Source organism: Haematobia irritans, chromosome 3 (genome assembly GCF_050003625.1).
Source record: "Haematobia irritans isolate KBUSLIRL chromosome 3, ASM5000362v1, whole genome shotgun sequence".
NCBI classification, from domain to species: domain Eukaryota; kingdom Metazoa; phylum Arthropoda; class Insecta; order Diptera; family Muscidae; genus Haematobia; species Haematobia irritans.
Genome location: NC_134399.1, coordinates 11,655,860 through 11,669,971, shown reverse-complemented (window position 1 = coordinate 11,669,971; position 14,112 = coordinate 11,655,860). Strand labels below are relative to the sequence as shown.

Below are 14,112 nucleotides of genomic sequence, written 5' to 3'. Positions count from 1 at the left end.
TTTTGACAAAATTTTCTATAGATTTGAAATTTTGACAAAATTTTCTATAGAAATAAAACTTTGACAAAAATTTCTATAGAAATAAAATTTTGACACAAGCTTCGTTGGAAATAAAATTTTGACAACATTTTCTATAGCAATAACATTTTGAAAAAAAATTCTATAGAAATACATTTTTTAGAAAATTTCCCATGGAAAAAAGATTTTTTGTCCATAAACCTCAAACAATAAAATGAAAATACAAAACTTGTCTTAGGGCAAGGGTTTAATAAACTCTTGGTTTTATTTTAAACATAAGAGGATCTTTGGTTCTCAATATCAATTCGGCAACAAGCAATGGTTCCTCCTCCTTATTACCTACATAATCCACTTCGTAGTGACGTAAGACATTGGCCAGAACAGTTTTTATTTCCATCATAGCGAATTTTTGACCAATACAATTACGTGGACCTGCAGAGAAGGGTATATAAGCATAGGGACTAACTTTCTCCGTGTTATAGCCCGCTTCAAAACGTTCCGGTTTAAAGGTATTTGGTTCAGGGAATAATTCTTCCATGCGGCCCAACTGTAGCGGAGATATACCTATATTGGTACCGGCTGGAATAATTTTGCCATCTATAGAAAATAATTTTATTAAAAATTAATTAGTAAGTAAAAAAGTCTCTTCGCAACTTACTAATTTCACATTCCTCTGTAATTTTCCTGCCCAGTAAAGGCACAGAGGGAAATAGACGCAAGGTTTCCTTAATACACAATTCCACATAGTGTAAATTATTGAGATCCTCAAAGGTTACAGGTTTCGATTTGTCCTTGCCTAAAACTTGAATAACTTCTTCAAAACATTTACGCTGACATTCCGGATACATGGCAAGATTATAAAAACAAAAAGTTATGGCCGATGAGGTGGTGTCATGACCCTCGAACATAAAGGTATCTACTTCCTCGCGAATATCCAAATTACTCAAAGGTTTGCCATCAATTTCTGATTGTAGGAGAATATCCAGGAAGGCCATTTTACGTTTGGTTCCCACATCATCATCCGTTGCTTGTTTGCCATTTTCCTTTTTGTGCTCTTGAGCCTTCAAAAGTTCTTCACGTCTCTGAATGATTACCTTCTCTGTGAAACCATGGAGTACAGCTAAAGCTTTCTTTTCCTCACGAGCCAATTTGGTAAAGCGATAGGTGAGATTAAATCGATACAAAATATCAAACATGCGTTTATGTAGAACCGTGGCAATCCTGAAAAAAAAAATCAAAATAAGAAAACGAAGCGGACTTACAGTGGATTCGATTCTGCAAAAACCATAAAAATGTACGGGGATAGTCCACAAACTACTATACAAAAAACTTCATTTTGCCGGAGGGATTCTCTTTATTGATAGAGTATGGCAACCCTGTATTAAATCTACAGTGTAACCATCTAAATGAATGCGTTAAAAATTAAAACCTTTAACGCTTATATTGTGATAATTAAATACCAAATTAAATCCAGATGAGTTTATAAATTCGATGTTGGAGTAGAAAGTGCGTTTTTTTATTTAAAAAAAATCGCGCATCACTATTTATTGCTATTATTTTGCAGAAACGATTTCACCATTTTTAGGAAAATCTTAAGGAAATGACTTACGTTTTAACAGCTCTTACATATTCAGAATCGGCATTGGTTTGGGCATTTACCGAAACTCCCATGGCGGATTCTGAAAGGTAATACAAAAATGGAGAGTTTAGGCTTGTATGGATAATTTGTTTTAATTTAAAATAAAAATAATTCAAAAGTAAATACTTCAAAAATAATGATAAGATACCTAGAATTGGGGGCATACACATATGATGTATTGTTAGTAGTCAAGAGAATATCCCTATATATACAATTATAAATATCAAATACACTGAAAAAATTGTTTACCTAATACGAAATTTAAGGTACATAATATCTTATATTTTCAGGACACACAATACTGAAGACAAATTTCTATAAAATAAAGAAATTTTAAAAGAAATTTTAATTTTAAAAGAAAATTTATAATTTTGCTTTAAAAGATTTTAAATTTGGGACAAGAATCTTTAAAATTCGTATGTCTTTGAAGAAAGGCAATTTGTCCCTAAAGTAAAGAAAATCCTTTTGCACGCTTAGCAGTATGTCCCCAAACTAAAATTCAATTTTATTTCGCAACCATAATGGAAAAATGCAAAAAGTAAGCTGTGTCTCCAAGCTGTGTCGCTAAAATATTTTTAGTATGCGAATATAGTCCTATTTGTATAAGCACACCCATAGCAAATAACGGTAAGCGAAGACTTGTTTCCTTCGTAGCGGGTCTCCAAACTAAAATCGTCCTTTATTCCACTACCATAATGAAGAAAGGCAAAAAGTAAGGCCCATAGCAGCGTGTCTCCAAACGAAAATAGCTGCTTATTTATCTTGTTAGGGAGATGTAAAACAAAAAGCCCTTAGCAGCGCGTCCCCAAACTAAGTGAGATTTGCAGCAGTTGGTGACAGTTACTCGATCAGCTTACGCTACGGTAAGTGAAATCTAGTTTATATATATATATATATATCTATTATGAGAAATGCAAAAGCTAAGGTATTTAGCGGCATGTGCCCAAACTAAACTCGATATTAATGACCATAAAATACATAGAGTTGCCATCTATTCCTAATTTGTAAGCTCAACGCCAGGAATAGTTGCTGCTTATTTATCATATTAGGAAGATGCAAAACAAAATGTCTTCAGCAGCGTATCACCAAACTAAGAGAGAATTGCAGCAGTTGGTGACAGTTATCGAATTGTTTCAAAGGATTTGATTGCACTCTCGGCGTACTCTTATGTACTCAACCATAATGATCAGCGTAAGCGAAATCTAGTTTATATGTATCTATTATAAGCACACCCATAGCAACTAACGGTAAGCGAAGACTTGTTTCCTTCGTAGCGGGTCTCCAAACTAAAATCGTCCTTTATTCCACTACCATAATGAAGAAAGGCAAAAAGTAAGGCCCATAGCATCGTGTCTCCAAACGAAAATAGCTGCTTATTTATCTTGTTAGGGAGATGTAAAACAAAAAGCTCTTAGTAGCGCGTCCCCAAACTAAGTGAGATTTGCAGCAGTTGGTGACAGTTACTCGATCAGCTTACGCTACGGTAAGTGAAATCTAGTTTATATATATCTATTATGAGAAATGCAAAAGATAAGGTAATAGCGGCATGTCCCCAAAATAAACTCGATATTAATGAAAATAAAATACATAGAGTTGCCGTCTATTCCTAATTTGTAAGCCCAACGCCCGGAATTGTTGCTGCTTATTTATCATATTAGGGAGATGTAAAACAAACGGCTCTTACCAGCGTGTCGCCAAATTAAGGGAGATTTGCAGCAGTTGGTGAAATTTATCGAATTATTTCAAAGGATTTGATTACACTCTCCGTGTACTCCTATGTACACAACCAAAACGATCAGCGTAAGCGAAATCTTGTTTATGTGTATGAGAAATGCAAAAGGTAAGGTATTTAGCGGCATGTCCCCAAACTAAACTCGATTTTAATTCCTTGACTATAAAATACATAGAGTTGCCACTTATTCCTAATTTGTAAATTCAACGCCAGTAATTGTTGCTGCTTATTTACCAGCGCGTCCCCAAACTAAGAGAGATTTGCAGCAGTTGGAGAAAGTTCTCGATTTGAGTCAAAGGATGTGATTTCACTCTAGGCATGCGAATACCTGCCATGATCACTGTCGGTAAGTAAACACTGGCTTACGAGTATTGAGAAATACAAAAGCTAAGGCACTTACCGGCATGTCCCCAAACTAAGTGGGTAAATATAACCATAGCGATAGGCGGTAGGCGAATAGTTGGTTACGTGTATTTTTTATGGGAAGCCCAAAAAAAAGAGGGAATTTTGCCAACAAAATTACCGTATTTGTCGTCGCGGTAAAATCTTTCGTCTAATGTCTACCGCTATGGTTACATTTCCACACTAAATTCGATTTTAATGCCTTGCCAATAAAATACATAGAGTTGCCACTTATTCCTAATTTTTAAACTCAATACCAGCATTGCTTGCTGCTTGTCAATATTAAAATAATACGTAAATCAAATTTAGTTTCTCTCATGTTGGGATTTAATTGGTAAGAAATTGCCCTCATAATACGAAGGACAACGAGTAAATATTTTTTTAACAGACCTTGATAATAACAAATGTCACTATAATACATCTCTTACCACATATTGTATCCAAAGTACTCAAATTAATCCAGTCATAAAATTCAAATCCCTTTTCAGTTTGCATACGATATTCGTTTTCAAAATTTTTCAATAATGCTCTGGATTGCCGATCAAATATTTCCACATATTGTTCCAATATTCTAAAATGAAAAGCTGATGTAAGAACTTTACGTCGTAAATGCCATTTACGGCCACGACTTATCAAAAGACCCTCTCGCAACCATGGATCCAAAGTTACATATTGTTGGGCTTTGTCATTGTGGTGGGTGGTACCCAATATCACTTCGGCATCTTTGACATCGGTTGTCATTATATTCAGTTCGGGGCCAAGCCATATTTTATAGGTTTTACCATATTTTTGAACTAATTCATAGAATGTCAACAGATTCTGGTATGGCTCTTTGCCTATAAAATAATGACCATGTCCCACTATCGGGAGTGCTGGAGGACTTGGTATATTTTTTGTAACATCAATTAAATGTTTAAATTTCAAAAGATATATTACAAAACCAATGGCAATGGGTACCGATAAAAATCCGCAAAAATATAATAAACCGAGAACTGCACTAGCTACCATTTCCTTAGGGGTTGAAAGATAAAATTGAACTAATTGAATTTTTAAATTCACTTTAGTGTCAAACTTTCGTTTTGTGTGTAGTTGGCTCACTTATCACCTTACGATAATCATCCATTGATTAGCCACTTCGAAAACTATAACTTTGGACTGTTTAATCATAATATGCTATAGCCGAGATTGTCCACGAAAAAAAATGCAGTCAAATTTTTATGTTAGCATATATTTGGAAAGATAAGACAAAAGTGTCTCGTTTAGAAACTAACGACTGGGACTGTTTGGTAAATTGGTAGAATTCTTGATGTTTTGGTAGATTTGGCATAATATTCATCTCTAACTTCACAAATTTTCTATATAGAAATAAAATTTGACAAAATTTTCTATAGAAATACAATTTTGACAAAATTTTCAATAGAAATAAAATTTTTCAAAAATTTTCTATAGAAATAAAATTTTGACAAAACTTTCAATAGAAATAAAATTTTGACAAAATTCTCAAAAGAAATAAAAATTTGACAAATTTTTCTATAGAAATAAAATTTTGACAAATTTTTCTATAGAAATAAAATTTTGACAAAATTTTCTATTGAAATAAAATGTTGACAAGATTTTCTATAGAAATAAAATTTTGAAAAAATTTTCTAAAGAAATAAAATGTTGACAAAATATTCTATAGAAATAAAATTTTGACAAAGTTTTCTACAGAAATAACATTTTGACAAAGTTTTCTACAGAAATAAAATGTTGGCCAAATTTTTTAAAGAAATAAAATTTTGACAAAATTTTCTATAGAAATAAAATTTTGCCAAAATTTTCTATAGAAATAAAATTTTGAAAACACTTTCTATAGAAATAAAATTTTGACAAAATTTTTCTATAGAAATAAAATTTTGAAAAAACTTTCTATAGAAATAAAGTTTTGACAAAATTTTCTATAGAAATAAAATTTTGAAAATACTTTCTATAGAAATCAAATGTTGACAAAACTTTCTATAGAAATAAAATTTTGCCAAAATTTTCTATAGAAATAAAATTTTGCCAAAATTTTCTATAGAAATAAAATTTTGACAAAATTTTCTATAGAACAATGTTTTCTATAGAAACAAAATTTTGACAAAATTTTCTATAGGAATAAAATTTTGACAAAATTTTCTTAAGGAATAAAATTTTGACAAAATTTTCTATGGAAATAAAATTTTGATAAAATTTTCTATAGAAATTAAATTTTGACAAAATTTTATAAAGAAATAAAATTTTGACAATGTTTTCTATAGAAATAAAATTTTGACAAAATCTTCTATAGAAAAAATTTTGACAATGTTTTCTATAGAAATAAAATTTTGACAAAATTTTCTATAGAAAAAATTTTGACAAAAATTTCTATGGAAATGAAATTTTAACAAAAGTTTATAGAGAAATAAAATTTTGACAAAATTTTCTATAGAAATAAAATTGTCTATAGCAATAAAATTTTCCACAGAAATGAAATTTTGACAAAATTCTCAAAAGAAATAAAATTTTGAGAAAATTTTCTATAGAAATAAAATTTTGACAAAATTTTGACAAAATTTTCTGTAGAAACAAAATTTTGAAAAATCTGGAGAAGAATAGAGAGAAATTTTGACAAAATTGTCTATGTCCCTAAACTAAAATTCATTTTTATTCCACAACCATAATGGAGAAATGCAAAAAGGAAAGCGCCTAGCAGGGTGTCTCCAAACTAAATCCCCTAAAATATTTGCTGTATGCGAATATACTCCTATGTGTACAAACACAATAATGGCGGCTATCGGTAAGCGAACGCTTGTTTACTTAGTAGAGTGTGCCCAAACTAAAATCGACTTTTATTCCAAAAACCATAATGAAGAAGTGCAAAATGCAAGGCCATTAGCAGCATGTCCCCAAACTAGGGGAGATTTGCAGAAGTTGGTGAAAGTTATCAAATTGTTTCAAGGAATTTGATTGTACTCTCGGTGTACTCCTATGCACTCAACCATAGTGACCAACCATAGTGACCAACCATAGTGAAAACTTGTTTATGTGTATCCAAAAGTAAGGTATTTAGCTGAATGTCCCCAAACTAAACTCGATTTTAATTCCTTGACTATAAAAGACATAGTGTTGCCACTTTTTTCTAATTTTTAAACTCAATACCAGGAATTGTTGCTGCTTATTATTTATCATATTAGGAAAATGCAAACCATAAGACCCTTAGCAGCGTGAAAGTTGACGAATTGAGTGAAGGATTTGATTGCACTTATAGTATACTCCTATGTACACAACCATAGCAACTGTCGGTAGGCGAAAACTAGTTTATGCGTATCTCTTATGATAAATACAAATGATAAGACACTTACCGCCATGTCCCCAAACTAAACTCGATTGTAATTCCTTGCCAATAAAATACATAGAGTTGCCACTAACATCTAATTCTTAAACTCTCTTGCCAATATCACAATAACATACACAACAAATATATTTTCTCTCATGTTGGGATTTAGTTTCTTAAAAATTGCCTCGATATTACGAAGAACCATAAGCAAAGAACTTGTTAACAGACCTTGATAATAACAAATCTTACTATAATACATCTCTTACCACATATTGTATCCAAAGTACTCAAATTAATCCAGTCATAGAACTCAAATCCCTTTTCAGTTTGCATACGATATTCCTTTTCAAAATTTTTCAATAATGCTCTGGATTGTCGATCAAATATTTCCACATATTGTTCCAATATTCTAAAATGAAAAGCTGGTGTGAGAACTTTACGTCGTAAATGCCATTTACGGCCACGACTTATCAAAAGACCCTCTCGCAACCATGGATCCAAGGTTACATATTGTTGGGCTTTGTCATTGTGGTGGATGGTACCCAATATCACTTCGACATCTTTGACATCGATTGTAAATATATTCAATTCGGGACCAAGCCATATTTTATGAGTTTTACCATATTTTTCAACGAACTCATAGAATGTTAAGAGATTCTGATATGGTTCTTTGCCTACAAAATAATGACCATGTCCCAATATCGGCAGTGCTGGAGGACTTGGTATATTTTTTGTAACATCAATTAAATGTTTAAATTTCAACCGATATATCACATAACCAATGGCAATGGGTACCGATAAAAACCCACAAAAATATAATAAACCAAAAACTACACTAGCTACCATTTCTTTAGGGGATTAATGATGAAACTGAACTAATTGAACTTTTAAATTCACTTTAGTGTCAAACTTTCGTTTTGTGTGTAGTTGGCTCTCTTATCATCTTATGATAATCATCCATTGATTAGCTACTTCGAAAAATATAACTTTGGACTGTTTAATCATAATATGTTGTAGCAGATATTGTCCACAAAAAAAACATTCAGTCAAATTTTTTATGTTAGCATATGTTTGGGAAGATAAGACAAAAGCGTCTCGTTTAGAAACAAACGACCGGGACTGTTTGGAAGATTGGTAGAATTATTGATGTTTTTGTAGATTTTGTAAAATATTCATCTTCAACTTCACAAATTTTCTATATATAGAAACAAAATGTTGACAACATTTTCTATAGAAATAAATGTTTGACAAAATTTTCTTTAGAAATAAAATTTTGACAAAATTTGTTATAAAAATAAAATTTTGACAAAATTTTGAAAAATAAAAAAATTTTTCTATCAAAATAACATATGGACAAAATTTTCTATTGAAATAAAATTTTGACAAACGTTTATAATGGAAATAAAATTTTGACAAAATTTTCTATGGAAATATAATTTTGACAAACTTATCTATAGAAACAAAATTTTGACAAAATTTTCTATAGAAGTAAAATTTTGCAAAAATTATCTATAGAAACAAAATTTTGACAAAATTTTGTATAGAAATAAAATTTTGCAACTATTTTCTATAGAAATAATTTTTTTGTTTGTTATTGTTGGTTTCTCTTCAATCATTATTGTTGTTTTTGATCTCAGCTTAAAACCATGCATTGACTAAACTACCCAGCCAACTACATTCATATCGATGATTTGAGTTTGGCAAAGGAAAAGAGATATGCATGCAAATTTGTTTAAGTAGTAGCCGACTATCAAACCTTTTTTCGGAAGGTTTAAGTGTAGTTCACTTTGGTTTGAGTGAATTACCCGAATTTATTCTGATAATTGGTTGATAGTGATGAGGATTGTGGTAATTCCGAAACAGCTGTACATCGAACCATCTTGCAGTCTATAGGGATTTGCCCAAATAAGTTCGACAAGCATACTTTTCCTCTGTTGGTTAAGCTACACTTGTAGTTTAGTCAATGCATGGTTTTAAGCTGAGATCAAAAACAACAATAATGAAATAAAATTTTGCAAAAATTTTCTATAGAAATAAAATTTTGCAAAAATTTTCTATACAAATAAAATTTTGCAAAAATTGTCTATGGAAATAAAATGTTGCAAAAAATGTCTATAGACATAAATTTTTTACAAAATTTTCGATAGAAATAAAACTTTGCAAACACTTTCTACAGAAATAAAATTTTGCAAACATTTTCTATAGAAATAAAATTTTGCAAACATTTTCTATAGAAACCAAATTTTGCAAAAATTTTCTATAGAAATACAATTTTGCATAAACTTTCGATAGAAATAAAATTTTGCAAAAATTTTAACAAAATTTCCTATAGAAATAAAATTTTTACAAAATTTTTTATAGAAATAAAATTTTGACAACATTTTTTATATAAATAAAAGTTTGACAAAATTTTCTATAGAAATACAATTTTTACACAATTTCCTATAGAAATAAAATTTTAGACAAATTTTCTATTGAAATAAAAGTTTGACAAAATTTTCAATAGAAATAAAATTTTGCAACAAAATTCGATAGAAATAAAATTTTGACAAAATTTTCTATAGAATAAAAAATTTTGCAAAAATTTTCTATAGAAAAAACTTTTTGCAAAATTTTTCTATAGATAAAAATTTGACAAAATTTTTCTATAGAAATAAAATTTTGACAAAATTTTCTATAGAAATAAAATTTTGCAAAAAATTTTCTATAGCAATAGAATGTTGACAAAATTTTTCTATATATAAAAATTTGACAAAAGTTTTCTATAGAAATAAAAGTTTGAGAAAATTTTCGATAGAATAAAATTTTGCAAAAAATTTCGATAGAAATAAAATTTTGACAAAATTTCGATAGAAATAAAATTTTGACAAAATGTTCTATAGAATAAAAAAGTTTGCAAAAATTTTCTATAGAAATAAAATTTTGACAAAATTTTCTATAGATTAAAAAATGTGACAAAATTTTTTTATAGAATAACAAATTTTGCAAAAATTTTCTATAGAAATAAAATTTTGCAAAAATTTTCTATAGAAATAAAATTTTGCAAAAATTTTCTATATAAATAAAATTATGCAAAAATTTTGTATATAAATAAAATTATGCAAATATTTTCTATAGAAATAAAATTTTGCAAAAAAATTTATATAGAAATAAAATGTTGACAAAATTTTCTATAGACATAAAATTTTGACAAATTTTGCTATAGGAATAAAATTTTGCAAAAATTTTCTATAGGAATAAAATTTTGGCAAATTTTTTATATAAATAGAATTTTTCAAAAATTTGCTATAGAAATAAAATTTTGCAAAATTTTCTATAGAAATAAAATTATGCAAATATTTTCTATAGAAATAAAATTTTGCAAAAAATTTCATATAGAAATAAAATTTTGACAAAATTTTCTAAAGGAATAAAATTGTGCAAACATTTTCTATAGGAATAAAATTTTGGCAAAATTTTTTATAGAAATAGAATTTTTCAAAAATTTGCTATAGAAATAAAATTTTGCAAAAATTTTCTAGAGAAATAAAATTTTGCAAAAATTTTCGATAGAAATAGAATTTTGACAAAATTTTCTAAGGAAATAAAATGTTGAAAAAATTTTCTATAGGAACAAAATTTTGCAAAAATTTTCTATAGGAATAAAATTTGATAAAATTTTTTATAGAAATAGAATTTTTCAAAAATTTGCTATAGAAATAAAATTTTGCTACAATTTTCTATAAAAATAAAATTTTTACAAAATTTTCTATAGAAATAAAATTTTGCAAAAATTTCATATAGAAATAAAATTTTGCAAAAAATTTATATAGAAATAAAAATTTGACAAAATATTCTATAGAATAAAAAATTTTGCAAAAAATTTCTATAGAAATAAAATTTTGACAAAATATTCTATAGAATAACAAATTTTGCAAAAAATTTCTATAGAAATAAAATTTTGACAACATTTTGTATAGAAATAAAATTTTGCAACAATTTTCTAAAGAAATAAAATGTTGACAAAATTTTCTATAGAAATAAAATTTTGCAAAAATTTTCTATAGAAATAAAATTTTGACAAAATTTTCTATAGGAATAAAATTTTGACAAAATTTTTTATAGAAATAGAATTTTTCAAAAATTTGCTATAGAAATAAATTTTGCAACAATTTTCTATAGAAATAAAATTTTGCAAAAATTTTCTATAGAAATAAAATGTTGACAAAATATTCTATAGAATAAAAAATTTTGCAAAAAATTCTATAGAAATAAAATTTTGACTACTTTTTTTATAGAAATAAAATTTTGACAAAAGTTTCTATAGAAATGAAGTCCTTAAATTCAGGTCTTCAGGATCGAAATCATTTTTATCATTTCCATTATAAAAAAATAAAAAAAAAACTCATTTCCATTATAATAATAAAAAAATGCAATTACCACAAATAACATCCAACGTGCATAGACTAATCAATTCGAACAAATGCAAATGATGATCCCCATATCTTTGTGAATGCAAATTTAATTTTTCAATTAATATCCTTGATATTGCATCGAATGTTTTTATGAAATCGTTAAGTATATTAAAATGAAACGCATTGGTTAACAATCGACGCCGTTTGAACCACTTTGGACCTTGAGAAATTAGTAAGCCCTCACGAAGCCATCTCTCCAAAGTCTTATATTGTCCGGCCTTTTGGGTATGCATTGTTGAGCTCAAAATCACTTCCACATCATTGAGATTGCTTATGATTAAATTCAGCTCGGGACCTAACCACACTTTTATATTTTCATGACCTTCACGCATTGCCCAAATATTTTTCATCATTAGATGAGCTGGTTTTCCAATAAAATAATGGGCATGTCCAATAATCGGTAATGCAGGGGCACTTTTTATATTTCGAGTTACTTCGATTATATGTTTGAATTTGGTAAAATACACATAGAGGCCAGATAGTATACTAGCCAGGAGGAGTGTTATCCCAATTATTAGGATAGAATTTAGTAAACTTAAAGATTCCATAACAACCAGGACTAAGAATACGGCGTATTTCTTGTTAATGATTCTTAAACAACACGGTTACTGAATTGTAAAATTCTGCAACATGACAATTTTTATTTTCAGAATTACAAAAAATTTTCTTTCTTTTCACGTACAAAGTTCTACTGATAAATATTTTTTACATATTCTCTGTAATCTTTGTGGTGCAGAAGAAGTATATTTTAAATATAGATTTTTAAGTCAATAAATTATTTAAAGAGGCTGCATGTGCCACTGTAATGCCTTTTTTATTACAAAAACTTCATATTGATATTGAGTCATGAATGTGAATGTTTTTTTTTTAATTTCCTTTCTTGCACGCCAACAGATAAACTATAGATTTACATTTTTAATTCGAGCAAACACATTTTCATTACAAAAATGGAAGAAATAAAATTTTGACAAAATTTTCCATAGAAATAAAATAAATTTTATAGAAAATTTTGACAAAATTTTCTATAGATATACAATTTTGACAAAATTTTCTATAGATATACAATTTTGACAAAATTTTCTATAGAAGTAAAATTTTGACAAAATTTCCTATAGAAATAAAACTTTGACACATTGTTCTATAGAAATAAAAAATTTTGACACATTTTTCTACAGAAATAAAATTTTGACACATTTCCTATAGAAATAAAATTTTTAAAAATTTTTCTATACTCGTAGAAATAAAATTTAGAAAATTTTTCTACAGAAAAAATGTTCTATATGTAAAAGATTTTGACAAAATTTTCTATAGAAATAAAATTTTGAACAAATTTTCCATAGAAATAAAATTTTGACAAAATTTTCTATAGAAATAAAATTTTGGCAAATTTTGCTATAGAAATATAATTTTGTAGACATTTTCTATAAAAATAAATTTTTTTTCTATAAAAATAACATTTTTCTATAAAAATAAATGTTTCTAGAGAATTAAAATTTTGACAAAATTTTATATAGAAATAAAATGTTGGAAAATTTTCTATCAAAATAAAATATGGACAAAATTTTCTATAGAAATAAAATTTTGACAAACGTTTTTAATGTAAATAAAATTTTTACAAAATTTTCTAAAGAAATAAAATTTTGACAAAATTTTCTATATAAATAAATTTTTGACAAAATTTTCTATAGAAATAAAATTTTGAACAAATTTTCCATAGAAATAAAATTTTTACAAAATTTTCTATAGAAATAAAATTTTGGCAAATTTTGCTATAGAAATACTATTTTGTAGACATTTTCTATAAAAATAAAATTTTGCAAAAAGTTTCTATAGAATTAAAATTTTGACAACATATTATATAGAAATAAAATGTTGGAAAATTTTTCAATCAAAATAAAATATAGACAACATTTTCTATAGAAATAAAATTTTGACAAAATTTTTTATAGAAATAAAATTGTGACAAAATTTTCTATCGAAATAAATTTTTGACAAAATTTTCTATAGAAATAAAATTTTGAACAAATTTTCCATAGAAATAAAATTTTGACAAAATTCTCTATAGAAATAAAATTTTGGCAAATTTTTCTATAGAAATATAATTTTGTAGACATTTTCTATAAAAATAAAATTTTGCAACAAGTTTCTATAGAATTAAAATTTTGACAAAATTTTATATAGAAATAAAATGTTGGAAAATATAAAATATGGACAAAATTTTCTATAGAAATAAAATTTTGACAAAATTTTCTATGGAAATATAATTTTGACAAAATTTTCTATAGAAATAACATTTTGACAAAGTTTTCTATAGAAATAAAATTTTAACAAAAGTTTTTAATGGAAATAAAATTTCGACAAAATTTTCTATAAAAATTAAATTTTGACAAAATTTTCAATAGAAATAAATTTTTGACAAAATTTTCTATAGAAATAAAATTTTGACAAATGTTTTTAATGGAAATAAAATTTTGAAAAACGTGTTGAATGGAAGTAAAATTTTGACAAAATAAGAAATAATTTTTGACAA

The 14,112-nt window shown here is 26.9% G+C and overlaps 1 protein-coding gene across 5 annotated transcripts in view; it reads right to left on the bottom strand.

Moving 5' to 3' along the window:
- Positions 1–247: 247 nt before the first annotated feature.
- Positions 248–14,112, bottom strand: part of LOC142230699 (cytochrome P450 4d1-like) — a 31,342-nt gene continuing 17,477 nt past the window's right edge. For 2 of the 5 annotated variants that reach the window (XM_075301330.1, XM_075301326.1), the window contains exons 2-4: positions 1,628–1,697; positions 677–1,239; positions 248–615 (exon numbers count right to left, since the gene is read on the bottom strand). In XM_075301330.1, coding sequence (XP_075157445.1) covers positions 266–615; positions 677–1,239; positions 1,628–1,697 — 983 coding nt within the window. In that variant the 3' untranslated portion in view covers positions 248–265. Of the gene's footprint in view, positions 616–676; positions 1,240–1,627; positions 1,698–4,219; positions 4,815–7,394; positions 7,985–11,547; positions 12,174–14,112 lie in introns of those variants that run through there. The other 3 variants (XM_075301327.1, XM_075301329.1, XM_075301328.1) reach the window with 3 other exon arrangements.